This window comes from Camellia sinensis, unplaced genomic scaffold, assembly GCF_055761805.1.
Source record: "Camellia sinensis isolate YWXY unplaced genomic scaffold, ASM5576180v1 Unanchor13, whole genome shotgun sequence".
Classification (NCBI taxonomy): domain Eukaryota; kingdom Viridiplantae; phylum Streptophyta; class Magnoliopsida; order Ericales; family Theaceae; genus Camellia; species Camellia sinensis.
The window spans coordinates 1,818,956-1,840,139 of record NW_028129009.1 but is presented as its reverse complement, the minus strand read 5'-3'; the positions used below and the strand labels follow the sequence as shown (position 1 = coordinate 1,840,139).

The 21,184-nt window shown below is 44.0% G+C and overlaps 1 protein-coding gene across 1 annotated transcript; it reads left to right on the top strand.

The window, feature by feature from the left end:
- The first annotated feature begins 15,468 nt into the window (after positions 1-15,468).
- LOC114318103 (uncharacterized) lies at positions 15,469-17,285 on the top strand. The gene is made up of 4 exons (XM_082911838.1): positions 15,469-15,636; positions 16,108-16,206; positions 16,334-16,449; positions 17,231-17,285. The coding sequence occupies exons 1-4, from the start codon at positions 15,511-15,513 to the stop codon at positions 17,283-17,285; spliced, it is 396 nt and encodes a 131-aa protein (XP_082767964.1). The 5' UTR covers positions 15,469-15,510.
- Positions 17,286-21,184: the final 3,899 nt, after the last annotated feature.

Genomic DNA, 21,184 nt, shown 5'->3' with positions numbered 1-21,184 from the left:
CGTCGCAACAGATTACTTCACAAAATGGGTCGAAGCGGAGGCATTAACACACATTCGAGACGTTGATGTTAAACGCTTTGTGTGGAGGAACATCATAACACGATTCGGCATTCCAAGAGCCCTTATTTCAGACAACGGCACTCAATTTGATTGTGGTGTTTACCGAGAACTGTGCAACAAATATGGTATTTGGCTGTATTTTTCTACTCCGGCTTATCCCCAAAGCAATGGTCAGACCGAAACTTCGAACAAATCCATCCTGGACGGCATTAAGAAAAGGCTGGAGAAAGCCAAAGGCAAATGGGTCGAAGAATTGCCGAGTGTATTGTGGGCTCATCGAACAACGTCGAGGAGATCAACTGGAGAAACTCTGTTTGCCCTATGCTTTAGCAACCAGGTGATCCTACCCTTGGAGATCGGCCTCCCGACCCTCAAGTTGCAAGTTTGTGATACAGGCCGAAACGACATGATGCTGGCTTTGGATTTGATTCTAATCAAGGAACGAAGAGACCGCGCCCTTGCGTCCATGGCACGGTACCGGCAGCAGTTGACGAAATCATACAATCAACGAGTTCAGCTGCGCCGCTACACAGCAGGAGAATTGGTCCTGAAGAAGGTGCTTCTAGTCGACAGGAAGCCGGCTGATGGAAAACTTGGTCCAAACTGGGATGACTCCTATCAAATAGATTCCATCGTAGGAACATGGGCATATCGGCTAAAAGATATGACAGGAAGGAGTCTCCCAAGGCCTTGGAACTCGACCCACTTGCGAAAGTTTTATCATTAAACCCGACCTGTGGGGAATGATTTTAGTGTTAAACGATTCGCCATGTACAAATTCCACTTTTGTAATACGAGGATTCTAGTAAAAAATTGTTCTAAAAAGTGTTTCGCAAAAGCCTTCGGATTCGAAGCGCCCTTCGTGGATATCACGATCAGCCACTCAAAGTCTCCGGATTTGAAGCCCCTTCGGTGCATGACGCCGTTGGGCCGAAAAAGTCTCCGGATTCGGAGCGCCCTTTGTGGATATCACGATCAGTCAATCAAAGTCTCCGGATTCGGAGCCCCTTCGGCGCATGACGCCGTTGGGCCGAAAAAGCCTCCAGATTCGGAGCGCCCTTCGTGGATATCATGATCGGCCACTCAAAGTCTCCAGATTCAGAGCCCCTTCGGCGCATGACGCCGTTGGGCCGGAAAAGCCTCCGGATTCGGAGCGCCCTTCGTGGATATCACGATCTGCCAATAAAAGCCTCCGGATTCGAAGCGCCTTTCGTGGATATCACGATCAGCCACTCAAAGTCTCCGGATTCGGAGCCCCTTTAGCGCATGACGCCGTTGGGACAAAAGAGCCTCCGGATTCGGAGCGCCCTTCGTGGATATCACGATGGGCCACTCAAAGTCTCCGGATTCAGAGCGCCTTCGGCGCATGACGTCGTCCAAACCGGAGCCTAGAGCCGAATAAATACCTAAAGAAAATCCCGGATTCGGAGTCTTATCAACACCGTTTTTGGGCAATGTAACGAGCATACCGAATAAATATTTAGTGATGTGCTCCATTAGGACGAACCGGCTAAAACCGTTCGAACAGTCTCTGTCCAACAAAGCACAAAACATGCAAACATATATATGCCAAAGAATTACATAATTACGCAATTTGACAAGTGATTATAAGGCAACAGGAATATTAACAACACAGCATCTTATTCATCTGACAAGTAATTACATAATTTTCGGCACAATCTGCGCTTGAACATTACAACGAGTATTTTTATGTGGCCTCTACCTCATCGTCACTCTTTTCGACCTCAAAGGCGGAAAAGGAAAAATGATTGCGTCGGTACCGCGACAACGCCGAATCGACACCCTTTGCTTGAAGAGCCTCTGCAGCCTAAAGTGCCGCAATCCAACCGTGCTTAAATCCCCGATTTTCGCATCGGCAGACCTCCTCTACAAGCTCCTCCTTCATTTTGTCGATCCCGACCTTCTGGCCCGCATGAAAGCCTTGCTCATAACCTTTGGATCTCACATTTTCTACGGCAAACATGCTAGCCGTGTCTCGATCGACAATGGCATGACTCAATAGCCGTTGGGTCACCCTTTCGTCCACGATTGGATTAGATCGACCCGCCACGTGCAGCTGTAGACACCCCATTTTTGACCGACCTCAAGACTCAGACGTCACCGATTGAGCGCTCGGTGACGTTGCATATTGTGCTCGTTCAGAAGTTTCAGAGTCGCGGCCGTGAGCCCTGCCTCCGGACTTCCGAACCCTCTTTTGTGCCTTGTCTCGGTTTGCGAACCAGACTCGATTTTCTCTGTTTCTTTTCCTGAGGGGAGGGAGAGGTCTCGTAGACCATCTCTCAGTGGCCGTGGGCTACATTTTGTGGCCGCAGGTCATTTTGCCCATTTTGGAGTCCGGTTTCCGATTTTTCGGGACTGTTGGCCGTGTGCCTCGGTTCGGGACCGCCTAACCATCTCCGTTTGCTCTAAAATTTTGGCACACATCTTATTTTCTCCCTTTCAAGGGACACTGGGGTCTGAGAAACCCACTTCGTGGCCGAACGCCACTTTCGGTGTTTAACAGCCCATTTTCGGGACCTCGAACTGCGTGTTTTGGCCCCCGAGCATTCATTTCGCATCGATTTTCGTTCATTTTTGGCAGGTGCCTCTGTTTTATCACCGGGAAGGTCACTGGAGGGTGGGAGGCCAGCAATTATCTTGGCAACCAGTTATATTCCATTTTCGCCCTCCGACGCCCGTTTTTCGCACTTCCGGGCCAATGTTGAACACCTTGGAGCCATTTTCTTCAAACCCAAACCACATATTTGTGATGTACACACTTGGGAGGATCCTAAAAAGTGGTGGCCGGCCATTAATTCAATTTGACCCTTTTGACCCCCACTTTCCGGGCCAATGTTGAACCCCTTGGACCCACTTTCTTGGACTTTTAACCACAGGGTTGTGTTGTACACAGATAGGAGGACACCATCAGTTGGTGGCCGGCCACTAAATCAGATTGACCCTTTTGACCCCTAGCCGGCCGGCTAGGGGGTGTGGCCGGCCGGCCACCTGAAGCAAAGATACCTGGCCGGCCGAGATCCTCACACTGTGCACTTTACAGCTGTAGGGCTTTATCCCCCAGAAAATATCTTTATCCGGGGGATATTTTGTGGGGGAAAGTTTGTCTCCTTTTCCCCCACCTTTACACCCCCTTTTTGGCCCTTATAACCAGCATTCCATATCATCTTTTGGAGTTAGAAAAAATTGTCTTCAAGCTTCCATAGACAAATCCCTCTCTATCCCTCTCATTTCCTAAAAAAACTTCCAAGTCCCTAATCACCATTTCTTCTACACCACCAAGATCTACCATCACCACTTCATTTCCAGCAACAAGGAGAGCTTCTCAAAGGCTAAAGGAGCTGCAAATTGGTCCAAGAAGCAACAAAAGCTTGACTCTTCAAGGGTGAGTAACATTTCTCCTCTTTGGCCCTTTTTCTTGATCCATTTGTAAGCCCTATATGCTTTTTGTTTCAAGCTCCGGCCCTAACTTAAAGGGGCCCTCTTTTGAGCTCATCTTCACTTTTGATTAAGGGCTCAACCCTGTTTGATCCCTCCATGATGCACTTGCTTCATTGATCCTCTTATATGTCATAATCTTGCATGCTATTTTTGGCCCATGAGTAATCTGTTTTTGAGCATGTTGTAAACTGATATTAGGCTTATTTTGAGCCCCTCTTCAACATTGTTGAAGGGCCCCTCACCATTTTATGCCTCCATGTGCCACTTGTAGTTATATCCCTTATTTGGCCCCCATTTTTGCATGCTATGGCAGCCTGCCATGCTTTCGTTTTTGGCTATTTTACAGTTCTGAAAATAGTCTTATTTTGGTCCATTCTTCATGTTTCATTTAGGGCCTTTCATGGTTTGGGACCTCCATATGCCACTTCATGTTATATCTCTCTTTTATTCCCCATTCTTGCATGTTTTGTTAGCCTATCATGCTTTTGTTTTTGGTCATTTTACAGGCCTAGAGATAGTCTTATTTTGGCCTATACTTCATGTTTCATTAACATTTTTTTTTTCTGTTTGGTGATTATTTTGTATACTTCATGTTATAGCACCTTTTGAGCCTCAATCTTGTGCCTTTTTTTAGCATGTTTGTATATTGATTTGAGGTTTGCCATATATTGTAAACATGCATATTTTTGGTCCCTCTTCGGTGTTGTAGAAGGGAATTTTTCAGTTTGGATTTTTTTTATATCACTTGCTTCGTTACCCCTCTCTTGGCCCCTATTCTTGCATGCCATTTTTGCCCTACCTATGCCTGCTGTTTGGCCATGTTTATAACTGTGAAAGTGCCTTTTTTGGGACTGCCTAGCTTCTGTCTTTGCATTACATGTCCATATTGTGCATGTTTGGCATAGCTATAGGCCATTTCGGGTGCCTAAATTCGCATTTTGGGACAATTCCATGCATTTAGTGTCATTTCGCCTCATTTCGGGACTGTTTTCCTCCACATTTTAGTGCTGAAATTCTATTAGAATGATTGCTTCACATTTTCTATGTCATTACATCGCATTCTGCCATTGCCTCGGTTTGCGTGCCCGTGTGCACGCATTTCGAGGCACTTCATTTTCATCCACCGGCATCCTATGTGAGTGTGGCTGAGGCTCACTCATGTTGGTATAAGCCCATATCACATTTTCATGTCATTACATCGCATTCTGCCATTGCCTCGGTTTGCGTGCCCGTGTGCACGCATTTCGAGGCACTTTATTTTCATCCTTCGGCATCCTATGTGAGTGTGGCTGAGGCTCACTCATGTTGGTATAAGCCCATATCACATTCTCATGTCATCGCATCGCATTCTATCATCGCCTCGGTTTGCGTGCCCGTGTGTACGCATTTCGAGGCACCTCATTTTCATCCTTCGGCATCCTATGTGAGTATGGCTGAGGCTCACTCATGTTGGTATAAGCCCATATCATGTTTTCATGTCATTTGCATCGCATTCTGTCATTTTCTCGGTTTGCGTGCCCGTGTGCACGTATTTCGAGGCATCTTATTTTCATAGCATAGTGCATACTAGGTTGTATCTTAGATTGCATTCTGTCATTTTCTCGATTTGCGCACCCGTGTGCACGTATTTCGAGGCATGTCATTCCATAGCATGGTGTATGTTAGGATTGCATCTTAGTTGCATGTCATGCATATTGCATCATGTTCGGGATAGGAGTTAGCCCGGGCACGGGAAACGAGGTACGTTTCGTACTCCGAGTGACGGAATGTGTCTCAATTCCCCAGTCACCGACACTCCGGATCATCCATGATGGAGTTAGGTTCTTGTTGTGTTTACACGTGCATTCATTCTATATTAAGTTGCACATTTCGACTCCTCTGCCATCATGCATCGATATGCGTGATTGGTGGCACGAGGATCGAGGCATGCATATATTTGTGAAAATACATTGCTATGCCCTTTTCCTGCTCTCTGTTGCAGCAAATGAAGAATCAGCAAACTTCCGGAGTTTGGCGCGCTTTCCAAGAATAACTGCTAAACAGAGGCTAATTGGGGCATCCCGGTGGATTTCCGCGCAAGACAACCCAGACATGCATCATCCATCAGAAGCAAGGCAGTCCCTGACTTGCATGCCAGTTTTATTTATTTTCTTAGTTGATTTGTTAATTAATTAGGAATTTGTACATTATTCAGACTGTAATATTTGGACTGTAATATTCTTTTATTCGGGACTGTATTATTTATTCGGACCCTCTGCGCGAGGGCACAACTGTAATAAGTGTGCGTGTGTGTGTTGTATGTCTTCCAACCCCACGTCTTTCTTCCCTTTTATTTACCTGCTTATGATGGTTAGATTAGGGCATGTTTAAATTAGCATACAGTATGACAGCATGTTTGCATCATTCATCTGTATTGCATGCACCAGGCTCGGCGCATCATACTAACTGCATCGTACTTTCAATTCCAAATTGAATACATGTTAGTTGTAGCATTTCATATGCCATGTTTAGAATAGCCGAGCCTGCTATAGTTGCATTTTGCATGTGTCGCATTAGGCATTTTTGTATATTTAGGATCATGCATGATTTCTAATGTAGTCACTTTTTTCTGGCTTGGAGTACCCGGTGAGCTTTATGCTTTAGCATCCTTGCATGCGTGTGAGTGAATGCCATGATAGCATGCTTACCATGAGGCAATATGCTTATGTGATATAACTGCCTGAATGCCTGTGGGTGAAGATTGGGTTGTTTAAATTGGAACAAATCATTGACTGTGAGTTTTAAGCCCACTAGATAGTGGCAAAACCATCTTTTCTAAGCCCACCTGAGGGTGGCAAAATCTGCATTTTAAGCCTACTTGCGAGTAGCAAACCATCTTTCAAAAAATAAACATGAAATGTTTTGTTCCAATTCGGGCGACCCAGTCTATACTTATATGCTGTGTGCATCACATAGTAACCTAGGCTAATAACCGGAATAAGAACACACAATGTTTTCAAAAATAGATATCATGGTTAGTAGAGGCCGATCTTTGATCGGGCGAGCGGGGGTGCTCACGAAGTGACCTTCCCCAATCGTACCCAAGTTCCCAAGCCGAGGCAACTTTGGTGATGACGGACACGTGGCCTTTGGCACCGAGTCAGGGTTTCCTAAATTTTCCATTAAAAAAACATTTAGGTGGCGACTCTGTATCTGGCAAAGCAGTCCATGTTTGGCACTTCTTTCAAAAATCTGTTTTCTCAAAACGATTTGCCGGATTTGGACTCTTTGGTTCAGATTTAGAACCGTGACAAATTTGAGAGTCCTGAGCTGTAGTGACCCCAAAATGAACAGAACGGGAGCTCGTTCCTCCCGGGGCATTCGGGGACGTCTACAGCAGCTCGGCAGCTTTAGCCATCCTAAGCTCATTAAGTTCGCGCTCGGCGCGCAAGCGCATGCCGACTGCGTAAGCGGTGTACAGTCCCTTCACCGCCTCATGGATTCCCTCTCAAAAGATGTCAAAATCTTGTCGGCCAACCATCAACTGCTGCACCTCCGGTGGAAAAATCTATCGAGCAAATTCGACCGCCACCACTGGGTCCCTGATAATGGAGTCTGCCTTCGTCATCGGTCTGTTCTCCACAAAAACTGCGAAACTCAATGGTCGCGGTCGCGGAGAGTTTCCCCGTTGTTGTTTCTCCTTTCGGGGTGATCTGCATCGACGACTTGGAGGCTGACGTTTTTCCCATTCTTTGGACGTCCCACTTCCCGCACGAGTGGCTTCTCTGCCGCGATTCATCGCAGTATCAAGCTCAGCCAAAGTTCGACCTTCGCCTCTGTTGTTGAAGAAAACTCTATTTGCCATTCACGATAAGTTGCCTTGAAAACTCAGTAAGCGAAGTCACTGGCGCAAACAACCACCCCCCATTTATTTCTAATACTTGCAGCGCCCCCGAGGCAGTTTCATTAACGCTACTCTCCAAACTAACTATCTAAATGGTAATTTTTGATCAACGCCTTCGAAGTATATGCACTGGCTGGGGCAAGGGCAGATTTATTAATCTAGCCGGCCGCGTACCCTGGCCTCATGCCGATCGATATGTGCCGCAGCCAGTTCATTCACCTATTTTTGGCATTTAAAATGGCTTAACTATCTAAACGGCAATTTTTGATCAATGCCTTCGAAGTGCATGCACTGGCTGGGGCAAGGGCAGATTTATTAATCTAGTCGGCCGTGTACCCTAGCCTCATGCCGATCGATATGTGCCGCAGCCAGTTTATTCACCAATTTTTGGCATTTAAAACGACCTAACTATATAAACGGTAATTTTTGATCAATGCCTTCGAAGTGCATGCACTGGCTGGGGCAAGGGTAGATTTATTAATCTAGCCGGCTGCGTACCTTGGCCTCATGCCAATCGATATGTGCTGCAGCCAGTTTATTCACCAATTTTTGGCATTTAAAACGACCTAACTATCTAAATGGTAATTTTTGATCAATGCCTTCGAAGTGCATGCACTGGCTGGGGCAAAGGCAGATTTATTAATCTAGCCGACCGTGTACCCTGGCCTCATGCCGATTGATATGTACTGTAGCCAGTTCATTCACCAATTTTTGGCATTTAAAATGGCCTAACTATCTAAACGACAATTTTTGATCAATGCCTTCGAAGTTCATGCACTGGCTGGGGCAATGGCAGATTTATTAATCTAGCCGGCCACGCACCCTGGCCTCATGCCGATCGATATGTGCCGCAGCCAGTTCATTCACCAATTTTTGGCATTTAAAACGGCCTAACTATCTAAACGGTAATTTTTGATCAATGCCTTCGAAGTTCATGCACTGGCTGGGGCAAGGGTAGATTTATTAATCTAGCCGGCCGCGTACCCTGGCCTTATGCTGATCGACATGTGCCGCAGTCAATTCATTCACCAATTTTTGGCATTTAAAACGGTCTAACTATCTAAACGATAATTTTTGATCAATGCATTCGAAGTGCATACACTGGCTGGGGTAAGGGCAAATTTATTAATCTAGTCGGCCACGTACCCTGGCCTCATGCCGATCGATATGTGCCGCAGCCAGTTCGTTCACCAATTTCTGGCTTTTAAAACGTCCTAATCATTTAGTCGGCAATTATACAACATTTGACCCAAAGCAATTCCATTCATCAGTAACAGCGAGGTACAAAATGAATTTTCATTAAGTAAATTGGGCACAAATTGCAACCATTTTACATATGAAAATTACTAAGCAAAAAACTGTAAAAAATTGAAAAGTACACGCAAATCCTAAAACAAAAAACAAGCTGTAGACACCCCATTTTTGACCGACCTTGAGACTCAGACGTCACCAGTTGAGCACTCGGTGATATTGCATATTGTGCTTGCTCAGAAGTTTCAGAGTCTCGGTTGCGAGCCTTGCCTCCGGACTTCCGGGCTCTTTTGTGCTTTGCCTCAGTTTGCGAACCAGGCTCTATTTTCTCTGTTTTCTCTTCCCGAAGGGAGGGAGAGATCTCGTAGATCATCTCTCAGTGGCCGTAGGCTACGTTTCGTGGTCGTAGGCCATTTTGCCCGTTTGGAGCCCGGTTTTCGGTTTTTCGGAGCCGTTGGCCGTGTGCCTTGGTTCGGGACCGCTTAACCATCTCCGTTTGCCCCGATTTTTGGCATACATCTTATTTGCTCCCTTTTGAGGGACACTGTGGTCCGAGAGACCAATTTCGTGGTCGAACACCACTCCCAGTGCCCAACAGTCAGTTTTCGGGGCCCCGAACTGCGCGTTCCGGCCCCCGAACCTTCATTTCGCATCGGTTTTGGTTCATTTTTGGCAGAGACCTCTGTTTCATTGCTAGGAAGGCCGTAGAAGGATGGGAGGCCAGTAATTGTTCTGCCAGCCAACTTTATCCCTTCATCGCCCTTCGTCGCCCGTTTTTGCTCACTTCAAAGCCAATGTTGACCACCCTTGGGCCATTTTCTTGCACCCTAAACCCCATATTTGTGATATACACATCTGGGAGGCCACCAATATTTGGTGTCCGGCCATTAATTGTTGTTGAACCTTTTGAACCCCTTTGAAAAGTGGGTTGTTCTCTCTCCTGGTTCACTATTTCCAGTTTTTGACCACAGGGCTGTGTTGTGCACACATGGGAGGCCCTCTTTCTGTGGTGGCCGGCCATTAATTCTCATTGACCGTTTTGACCCTTGGCCGGCCGGCCATGGGAGGTAGCCGGCCGGCCACCTGCAACCTAGATAACTGGCCGGCCAGAATCCTTGCAACAGGTACAGTGTAGATACAGCCTCTTTTTCCCCCCAGATTCTGTATCCGGGGGGCTGCATTTTGGAGGGAAACTTGGCTTGTTTTCCCTCCATTTCCCCCCTCTTTTTCCCCCCATTTTTGCCTATATAACAGGAGCTCCAGCTCTGTTATTAGGGTTGACAACATTTGCCTTAGGTCCCTTCCATTGTATCTCTCTCCCTTTACACTTCCAAGCTTCAAACCTCTCAAACCCTACACCATTTCTTCACCAACCCATAGCCCCACCCTTCCATCCTCCATTCCAGCAGCTGGAGGTTGTTCTTCAAGGCCTAGGAGCCACCAAACTCAAGCCAAGAGTTGCCAAAATATTGGTCTTCAAGGGTAAGTTCTATTTCCCTCATTTTGGTCCATATTTTGCATGCTATTCTAGCTCCTTGTGCTTGCTGTTTTGGGCTCCGACCCTAATTGGAGTTAGGCTTATTTTGAGCTCCTTTTCACTTTTGTTTAAGGGCCTCTCACTGTTTGAGGCCTCCTTGTTGCACTTGTTTCATTACCCCTCTTGTATGCCATTTTATTGTGTAGTATTTTTTGCCTATGTATAAATTGTTTTGAGGCATGTCATAAACTGTAAAAGGGCTTATTTTGAGCCCTTCTTCAACATTTTTGAAGGGCTCATTGCTGTTTGAGGATTCTATCTTCCACTTGCCTTTATATCCCTCTTTTGGCTCCATTTTTGCATGATTTATTAGCCTCTTGTGCTTCTGTTTTTGGACTCTGGTTTGAACTTAAAAAATCCTTATTTTGACCCCCTCTTCATGTTTCATTAAGGATATTTCATTTTTTTAGGCATCCTTTTTATACTTTGTGTTATATCTCTCTTTTTGGCCTTATTTTGCGTAGTATTTTAGGCTTGCATGCATACTGTTTTGGGTATGACCATCAACTGTAAAGTGAAATATTTTGGCCCCCTATTCAACATTGTTGAAGGGCCCCTTTGTGTTTAAGGCCAGAAACCACCACTTGCTTCTTTGTCCCTCTTTTGGCCCATTTCTTGCATGAGAGCTTAGCCATACCTGTGTTGGTTTTTGTGGTTTGTTGTAAACTGTAAAAGGTCATATTTTTGGCCCCTATTAAACATTGTTGAAGGGCCCTCATCTGTTTGGGGCCAGCAGCTGTGGCTTGCTTCATTATCTCATATTTAGGGCCATTTTTGCGCATTGGTTTAGCCCTATTTTTGTTTGCTGTTTGGCCCTGATTAAAACTGTAAACATGCTTGTTTTGGGGCTTCCTTGAATCTGTCTTCACATGTCATGATCGAATAATGCATGCTTGATGTAGCTACAAGTCATTTCATGTGCTTAATCTTGCATTTCGGGACCATTTCATGCATCGGGTGCTATATTGTCATGTTTCGGGGCTGTTTTGTGTCGCATTTCAGTTCTGAAATTTGCATGCTAGCATATCATATTTCATGCCTTGCCATGTCTTGTTAGAGTGGCATTTGGTGCCTTAGGGTCGGTCCTCAGTTTGCGTGCATGCGTGCACGTACTTCGAGAGTCTCATTTTCATCTAATGGCCTCTTATGTGAGTGTGGCTGAGGTCCACTCATGTTGGTGTAAGTCCATTATGCATTGTGTATGCCATTCCATTTCATAGCATTGTGTATGCTAGGTTGTATGTTAGAGCATTGCGTATGCCTTGTTACATCGTGCATTGTGTATGCCATCTCATAGTATTGTGCATGCTAGATTGTATCTTAGTTGCATTTCATGCATATCATGCATATTGCATTGTGCTTGGGATAGGAATTAGCCCAGGCACGGGAAACGAGGTACGTTTCGTACTCAGAGTAACGGAACGTGTCTCAATTCCCAGTCGCCGACACTCCGGATTATCCATGATGGAGTCTAGGTTTTGTTTTGTTTTCATGTGCATTCATTCTATATTGAGTTGCACGATTCGACTCCTCGGCCATTATGCATCGAGATGCGTGATTGGTGGCACGAGGATCGAGACATGCATACATTTGTGAAAATATATTGCTATGCCCCTCTCTTGCTCTCTGTTGCAGCAAATCAAGAATCAGCAGTCTCCCGGAGCTTGGCGCGCTTTCCAAGAATAATTGCAAAACAGAGGCTAATTGGGGCATCCCAGTGGATTTCCGCGCAAGGCAGCCCAAACATACATCATTCATCAGAGTCGAGGCAGTCCCTGGCTTGCATGCCAGTTTATAGCTTTCTTAGATTAATTTGTAAATTAATTAGGATTTTTGTATTTATTCGGGACTGTATTATTCATTCATTCGGGACTGTATTATTTATTCGGACCCTCTGCGCGAGGGCATAATTGTAATAAGTGTGCGTGTGTGTGTTGTATGTCTTCCAACCCCACGTCTTTCTCCCTTTTATTTACCAGCTTATGATGGTTAGATTAGGGCATGTTTCAATTAGCATACAGTATGATAGCATGTTTGCATTCATTCGTCTGTCTTGCATGCACCGGGCTCGGCGCATCATACTAACTGCATTTGTATTTCAATTCCAAGTTGAATACATGTTAGCTGTAGCATCATCATATGCCATCTTAGAATAGCCGAGCCTGCTATAGTTGCACTTTTGCATGTGTTGCATTAGGCATTTCTGTATAATTAGGATCATGCATAGATTTCTAATTAGTTTCTGTTTTGGCTTGGAGTACTTGGTAAGTTTTTATGCTTTAGCATCCTTGCATGCGTGTGAGTGACTGCCATGAATAGCATGCTTACCATGAGGCTATGTGCTTATGTGATATAAACTGCCTGAATGCCTGTGGGTGAAGGTTGGGTTATTTGAATTGGAACAATTCATCAAATGTGTGTTTTAAAGCCCACTAGATAGTGGCAAAATCATGTTTTCTAAGCCCACCTGAGGGTGGCAAATCCACGTCTTAGCCTACTTGCAGGTAGCACCATCAAACCATTTTCAAATAAACAAACATGAAATGTTTTGTTCCAATTCAGGCGACCCAGTCTATACTTGTATGCTGTGCGCATCACATAGTAATCTAGGCTAAAAACCGGAATAAGAACGTATAAAGTTTTCAAAACTAGATATCATGGTTAGTAGAGGCCGATCTTTGATCGGGCGAGCGGGGGTGCTCACGAAGTGACCTTCCCCAATCGTACCCAAGTTCCCGAGTTGAGGCAACTTTGGTGATGACGGACACGTGGCCTTAGGCAAACGAGTCAGGGTTTCCTAAATTTCCCAAAATAAAATATTTAGGTGGCGACTCTGTATCTGGCAAAGCAGTCCATGTTTGGCACTTCTTTTCTAAAAATCTGTTTTCTCAAAACGATTTGCCGGATTTGGACTCTTTGGTTCAGATTAAGAACCGTGACAATTTGAGAGTCCGAACTGTAGTGAGCCCAATATTGAACGGAACGGGGGACTCGTTCCCTCCTGGGGCGTTCGGGGACGTCTACACAAGCGCCTTTGAAATCAGCCATCGGAATCAGACTCCAGCGGCTCAACATCCACTTGCTCATATGGAATTGGCACAGCCAAAGACACATTAGCGGCAGCAAGGGTTTTGAGCCAGCCGTGTTTAAAGCCCCGATTCTCAAACTTGGGGACTTCGTCTACGTATTCATCATAAGAAGATTTTTTCCCGGCATCAAATGCGCTGGAAGCCTTCAGGTCAGCTGTTTCCTTTGCCGCCTTCATCTCTTCCAACTCAGCCTTCAATTTAGAATTCGCCTCCTGGGCCAATTTAAGCGCGACGTCGCTCGCATTCGCCCTCTCCTCGACGACCGATCTCAAATCCTCAGCATTACGGGCTCTCTCCAACTCGGCCTCGGCATGAGCGCCCTCGATCTGCGCCCTACTCCTTTGGCCCTCAACCTCCGCTTGTAAACGACCAATCTGCTCCACCGTATCATGATAGCGATGGCCCATGTCGGCTATCCTTTCGACGGTCTGCAAAATAGGAAGTTAAAACCAAAATAATGTGTAAGGAGAAAAGACAGAGTCAAGATATGTACCAAAAGAGCTGATTGCGCGGCCAACGCAATTGCAACCAGATCCGGCTCTGCCCAAAAAGTCGCCTTATCAGTAGGCAGTGAAACGGACGTCGCCAAACTAAGTGCAACCGCTGGATCTTTCATTACCGAAGCATCGGAGAAGATCGGCGTATTTTTCATCTTCGGCTGAATAACAAAAGGTACAATCACATCTGATTCCTCCAAACGAGGCCGTTTGTCGGCGCGATCTTCTTCTGAGCCGACCTCGACATCGACGGGCGCTCCTTCACCCTTTGCTCAGCTTCTACATTGGCCTGCACCAAGGGTTCCATTTTGGTGCTTTTTCCTTTTGCCGTTACTTCCTCAATAACGGGCAGGGAGGACTGAGACTGAGACTGAGATTCGGCAGCCCGGATCTCCTCTGCCCTCCGCTGCGCAGCTAGCCTTTCCGCGTTCGCTTTCTTGGCAAGCTTAGTGAGGCTCAACCCAGCCATATCTTCTGGGTACGCGCTGGGAAGATCCTCCAGACCCTAAAAAGTATCGTCAAGCGGACGGTCTTCTCGACCCGAAGTGGACGAATTATCAGCCGAATTGAGGCCGACTTCCTCAAATGCTAATTTCAAAGCCTCGTCAATCTCTGTTTTCGGCTTCGTCTGATTCGGCGGCCTCAGCTACTTCCGGTCGCTCCGAATCTGATTCCTCGCTAGGGATGGCAATCTGAAACCGACCCGACGGTGACCCAACCCCCCGACCCCAAATTCAATGGTTATTCACTGAAAAATATCCCCTACGGGCCGGGGATGGTATTAAAAAATTCATCCCCGATGATATCCGGGCCGGGGACGGGGATAGGAGTTTCAGACCCGGCCCCGACCCTCGACCCCGGCCCCGCCCCGCTTAATCCCCGAGGTGAAATTACAGTTTTGTCCCTGGCTATATATATTTGTTTAGGGTTTGACACACAGAGACACAAACATACAGCCTCTGCCTCTCACTCACACGGCACTCCTCTCTCTCTCTCTCTCGCTCGCCATCGCCACTAGTCTCTCCCTCTCTCTTTCATCGGTCACCGCCGCGCCTCTCTCCTCACCGGCGATCCTCCGTCACCACCGAGCCTCTCACTCACACACGGCGCTACTCTCTCTCTCTCACTCGCCACTGGTCTCTCCCTCTCTCTTTCATCTGTCACCGCCGCGCCTCCCTCCTCACCGGCGATCCTCCATCACCACCGAGCCTCTCACTCATACAAGGCGCTACTCTCTCTCTCTCTCTCGCTCGCCACTGGTTTCTCCCTCTCTTTTTCATCTGTCACCGCCGCGCCTCCCTCCTCACCGGCGATCCTCCGATCCTTCCTCACCGACGGTCCGACGCTCCTCCATCGCTGGTATCTCTCTCTCTTTCTAGGGATTTGGATCTAGTGTTTACATATATGTATATTATATATATATATATATATATGAGTATATAGATCTGTTTATTTTAGATTTGTATATCTGAGACTGAGTGTATAGATCTGTTTCTTCAACTTCTGTTTTTTTTTCTTTCTAAATTTATTTATTATATATATATATATATATATATCTGAATATAAGTATATAGATCTGTTTTTTTTTTTCATTGAATAAAACTGGAGAACCAAATGATTTATTTTCCCTGTAAATGCATATCTTGTAGGATTTGCAATGAAACTATTTTTTTGTCTCCATTTTCAATTGACAGCTAGCTCTGTTGTGCACAAGAATTCATAACCATTTAGCAAATGGTATGTTTGTGTATTAACGAAAGTTCTTTTTTGTTTCTGTTTGTTTTTTTTTTTGCAGCCACTTCAAAATTATGGGGAACTGGGCTCTTCTTCCAGCCTCAAGGTGAGAGCAATACTTTGAAGGTATGTTTCTTCATGACCTTTATGATACTGATGTATATAATATATATATTTACATTTCCGGGTTGGGGGGATGCGGAGCAAGTTATGGGCCATGGTTCAAATTGGGTTTAGTTTCCTTATTTTCATTTTACAGTTGAGTGCTGATGAGGAATCTCTTAATTCACACACACACACACATGGAAGAAAATCAATTGCAATAGCAGGGTCAACAATCATGAAGTTTATACCTATAAATATACTTCTCAGCCAATTAGTCTCGATAATATTGCCAACCTCTGGACTTGAACTACGTCTTCATCAGAATACATAGAGTTCAAATATTTTATCTTCTTTAAGCCCAGAAATTCATCTTATGATCCCTTCAGCTCCTGGGTGTTAGTTTACTGTATTCTTCCTCTGAACTTGTGGTTTAGCCTTTTATCTTTACATTATAGCTCATATAATTATCTTTTCTGAACTTTTGATTTTCAGGAAAGGAGGACATCTTTACAATCATTTCCATTAATCATATGCGATCCATTTGCTGGCTTTAATTTGACATTTCGCATGACAAGGAGTGGTTTTCTCGGGGTACTATTGCAATCGTATTAACCTTCGGTTTATATGACTTTAGATATAGACATAAATCCATGTTTGTCTCCAATTTTTGAGGTAGTGCACTAATCTAAATATTATATTTCTTCTCTCATAATTCCAGCTGCTAGATGAAGCTGCTCTGACACTTGGTTGCATCGATAAATGTAGAGATGGTGGATTTGATGAGGTTTTTATGACTAAGATTGACTTTCCTGCTAAATATGACTACTGCATAAGGTATAGTTTCTTCGGATAATTTATTTATTTATTTTTGATAAATTAGTTTCTTCAGATAATACTTGCAATGCTTGTCAGTTAATGCTCCAGGATTTACCTTTGTTTTTAAATTTTGATTAGCTAAAATGAAAATATTGTGCTTCTGAAAGATTTCGTAACTATCATTCTTGAACTCCCCTTCGAATTCATGTGTCAACCAAGGAAATTAATTTGGTCCAGTTATGAATTGAACTCTTCCTTGATGCATCATTTGACTCAGCTATATCTTTCTCCAAACATAACATTAATGTATTCATGTTGATTTCACATATGGGTTGATGTGTGAGATCTTGTTTGGAACTGGGAGATGTCTCTAGAGCTAGAATGTCAAGATTATCTTGATGTGTGAGATCTTGTTTACAATTTTCATTATTGATATTTATAAAGTTTCTTACTGATTTGTAATTATTTTTTCAAAACCCCACTTTGTTTTAATTGTTAACATTTTTTACATTTTATTATTAGTATTAATTATTTGTTTTTTTCCTTTTGTTATTTAACAGGAATTTAAGTTGAAGGGAGATGATGGAAGTTGTGTGGTTTGTATGGGTATTGGACAAACAATGGATTTGATTTTTTATGTTGTAATGGATTTTTTTTTAATTTTTAATTTCAATTTTTGGGTAACCTATCCCTTGCAGGTTGTGCTTGGGATTAATTATTAACTTTGCTACTTGTTGAATTTTCTTGTGTGTGTGGGTTACTGGGCAGTTGTTTTGTTTGTGTTATTTTGTTGCTACAGGATGGTTTGTGTTTGGGTTGTGTATTTGACAGATGCTGCTGGACAGATTTATTGAATTTGTTGACATATATTGGCAGATTATATATTGGCAGATTATGTTGAATTTTTGGCAGATTGTATATATTAGCAGATGCTGCTGGACAGATTGTATATATTGGCAGATTATGTTGAATTTTTTAAGTTCTTTGTGATAAGATGAAAGTTGTGTGCGATAGGATTTTTTAAACATGTGCAGATTATGTTGAATTTTTAAAGTTCTTTGTGATAGGATGAAAGTTATTTTAATTTTAAAACATGTACAGATTCTTAAAATTGTTTTTTGAAAATTCATGTACAGATTCTTAAAATTGTGTGGCAGATTGTACAGATTCTTTAAAACATGTACAGATTATTTTAATTTCGAAACATGTACAAAATCTTAAAATTGTGACAGATTGTAAAATTGTTTTTTTTTTTAAAAAAAAAAACTGTAATTCGGTCAGGGAATTTGCAGGGTCGGGGATACCCAATCCCCGATCGGGAGCGGGGGCGGGGGGAGATATGGGGTCCCCGTCAGCGATCTGGACGGGAATGGGGACAGGGAGTATGGTCCCTAGCCCCGCCCCATCCCATTGCCATTCCTATTCCTTGCAGCCGACTTGCCTCAAATTTTTTAAGTTAGTCAAGATACGGGCGACAAGAAACTCCTCACCGATCGGAATTGGGATATTTTTCACCGCCGAAAAGGTCGTATAAGTCGGCTCGTAGCGGAGCAAAACGTGGGCCGCCCTCCGTTGCTTCTGAAGACTCCGTCGGCCGAAGTACCTGAGCGTAGTCTTGATTTCTGAAAGGACGACGTCGTTAGTTGAGGTCAAGATTTTCTTCAAATCGTTCCCTGCAAAAGCAAAATCATAAGGCCCCAAAAACGAAGCTTTATAAATTTAACAAATGAATAAAAGATAATACTAGGCCACCTAGTTCGCCCCTCCATCTAGGAATACGATCAAGGCGATCCTCGCTTTCACCGAATTCCCAGTTTCCTTGGACGACGACCATAACACCATCAACTCGCTTCCTAGAGCTGGAAAGCATAGTCACTAGTTGATGGTCGGTGTCTTTGGCTCTAAGGAAATAACGCCCGTGCTGACTAGAAGACTTGGCCAAGGCGTATCAATGCCAAATAGTGGGGATGCCAAGGTTAAGCCCAAGGCGGTGGTTTAGTGCGACAATCCCCATCACAACCCTAAAGAAATTGATGTTGGGCTGCGAAGGGATTAACTCCCAATGGCAAAGCATGGCCCTAAGGAGTTGGTGAAGGGGGAAATGGACCCCGCCCTCTACGATTGATAGAAGAGTGAAGACGATGGTGTTTTCCTTGGACGACGACCATAACATCATTGACTCGCTTCCCAGAGTTGGAAAGCATAGTCACTAGTTGATGGTCGGTGTCTTTGGCTCTAAGCAAATAATGCCCGTGCCGACCAGAAGACTTGGCTAAGGCATAGCAATGCCAAATAGCGGGGATGCCAAGGTTAAGCCCAAGGCGATGGTTTAGTGCGACAATCCCCATCACAACCCTAAAGAAATTGATGTTGGGCTGCGAAGGGATTAACTCCCAATGGCAAAGCATGGCCCTAAGGAGTGGGTGAAGGGGGAAATGGACCCCGCCCTCTGCGATTGATAGAAGAGTGAAGATGATGGTGTTTTCATCAACCCTCTTCTTATCAAGGGTGTCGTCTACCACAAAAGATAGACGGACGTCATCGGGGATGGAAAAATGGCGTCGGAAGCCAGAAATTCGATCCGGTGAGAGGAGATCTTTTAAATGTTTCGCCATTCTCCTCAACCAATATGATTATGCTAAGCCAAAAAACAAAGCAAAGAAGGAGAGAACTTACAAGTGGTGAAAGAGGTAGAGAAGAGTAGGAGGTCGCAGAGGTAGTTCGGAAGGCAATCCAGCGACGGGCGTCTAAAAGCGTGTATCTATTTGAAAAGACGTCGAAATTTTAAATCACAATAAATGAGAGTGTACGAAGAGGCGGGAAGTTGAAATGATAACCTTGAAGCGTGTGGACAGACATTTGCGTTGGAATACGATCAGCCACCGATTTTCGGCTCTGACTCTTCGAGTTCAAAGCCAAACACTCTAACCAACTGCCGCTAGAGTGCTTGGGGGGCAATTGTGGGGGCCAAATATTGGAAGTCGTAGAGATTCCAGAGAGTCGAACATTCAAGAATCAAGATTCTAAACATTTGGCCATTGCCACGAAAACTCGGACCCAACCTTATTCGGCTAGATAGTCGATTAAGCAAGGGGCCGAGTGAAGATTGGTTTATTACAGAATATGCCGAATAGGTACTGAGCTGTGGAGTCGGGTAAATATGAACATAATGAGCGAAAAGTGGACCTGGCCCCGAGGCCCAGAGAACGAGTATAAATAAAGGAATAGCAGACTGAGAAAGGCATGTGATAATTGTGGTGTTTAACTTAGAATACAAGTAATCTAGAACGAGAGACTGACTTGTTTGTCGGAGTGCTAATTCTGGCACCTCCGACCGGAGTGTTTACTTCCTTTCAGGTGCCTATCGGTAGATCACGAGCGTCCCCCAGGATCAAAAGAGTATATCCAAAAATCATATCCCCACATATATATATATATATATATATATCTATATAATAAGGCACAAAGGTTTTTGAAAAATGTATCAAAATGTATGTGAGATACATTTTGATCCAATGGCTGAGATCAATTCTAATATCTATCCAATGGCTGAGGTTATATATATCCATGTATCTACACATTTCTGTTTCTCCACATTCTGTTTCCCGCCCAACATGGTTGTTTCTCCACTCTTCTCTCTTAGTATCTAACCTCTGTCTTCCCATCACAAATGATTTGCCTCCCCATCTACCCTCTGTCTACCCACCTCTCTCTATTTCTTTGTCTGCCCTCTCTATCTCTCTATTCCTCTCCGTTCTTCTTCTTGATTTTTTTTTGAAAATCTTAGCTTTTGCCTTCATCACAGCCTTCATCAGAGTCTTCATCAGAGCTTACACCGTTGTTCAAATCAGAGCCTTCATTAGAGTCTTCATCAGAGCTTACACAGAGCCTTCATCAGAGCTTACACCGTTCCACTCTCACCGTTGTTCACTCCGGCTCGACATGACTTCGGCTGCTGGGTTAGTTCATCACTTTGGCACTAGGTTAGTTAGGATAGTTTATCGGCAACTGTTTCACTTTGGCACTGGGTTAGTTTATCGGCTGCTGGGTTAGTTCATCACTCCGGCTCGACATCACTTTGGCAACTGGGTTAGATCATCACTTTGTTTATTGGCTGCTGGGTTAGTTCACTCTCACCGTTGTAAACTCGGCATTTTATTGCATATTGGCAACTGTTTCCTGTTTTTTTAAAGAAAGTGCTAAAATAACTCAATCTAAGAGAAAGACAAAGAAAGTGTTGTTGAAACAATTTGACTTCCTGTAGTCAAATTCTGAAGTCATCGAAGTGTTGTTCTTAAATCAAATTTGACTTCCTGTAGTCATTACTAAAAGGCAAAGTTTATTTAATAACAATTTGAGTGGAAAATTTGTGTTTCCTTACTAAAATGCAGAGTTTATTTAAGGCAAAGTGTAACTCAGTCAATTTGTGTAACTCAGTCAATTTGAAAATCTGTGTTTCAGAATTTTATATATAACAATTTTGTGTTAAAATCTGTGTTTCCATTACTAAAAGGCAGCGTTTATTTAAGTGGAAAATCTGTGTTTCAGCGTTTATTTGACACGATCATTGAAGTGTGAGCTTTGCTCAAATTCTCCTGGTCAGAATTTGTTAAAATCTTTGTCTTTCTCCTGGTCATTATTATGTGTAATTAATTAGTCATTCTTTTCCATAGATAGATTATATTTATGTTCTGTCATTTTTTTTGGCTACGGTAATGGCCAAAACATAGATTATGTTTAGCATGCCATGAAC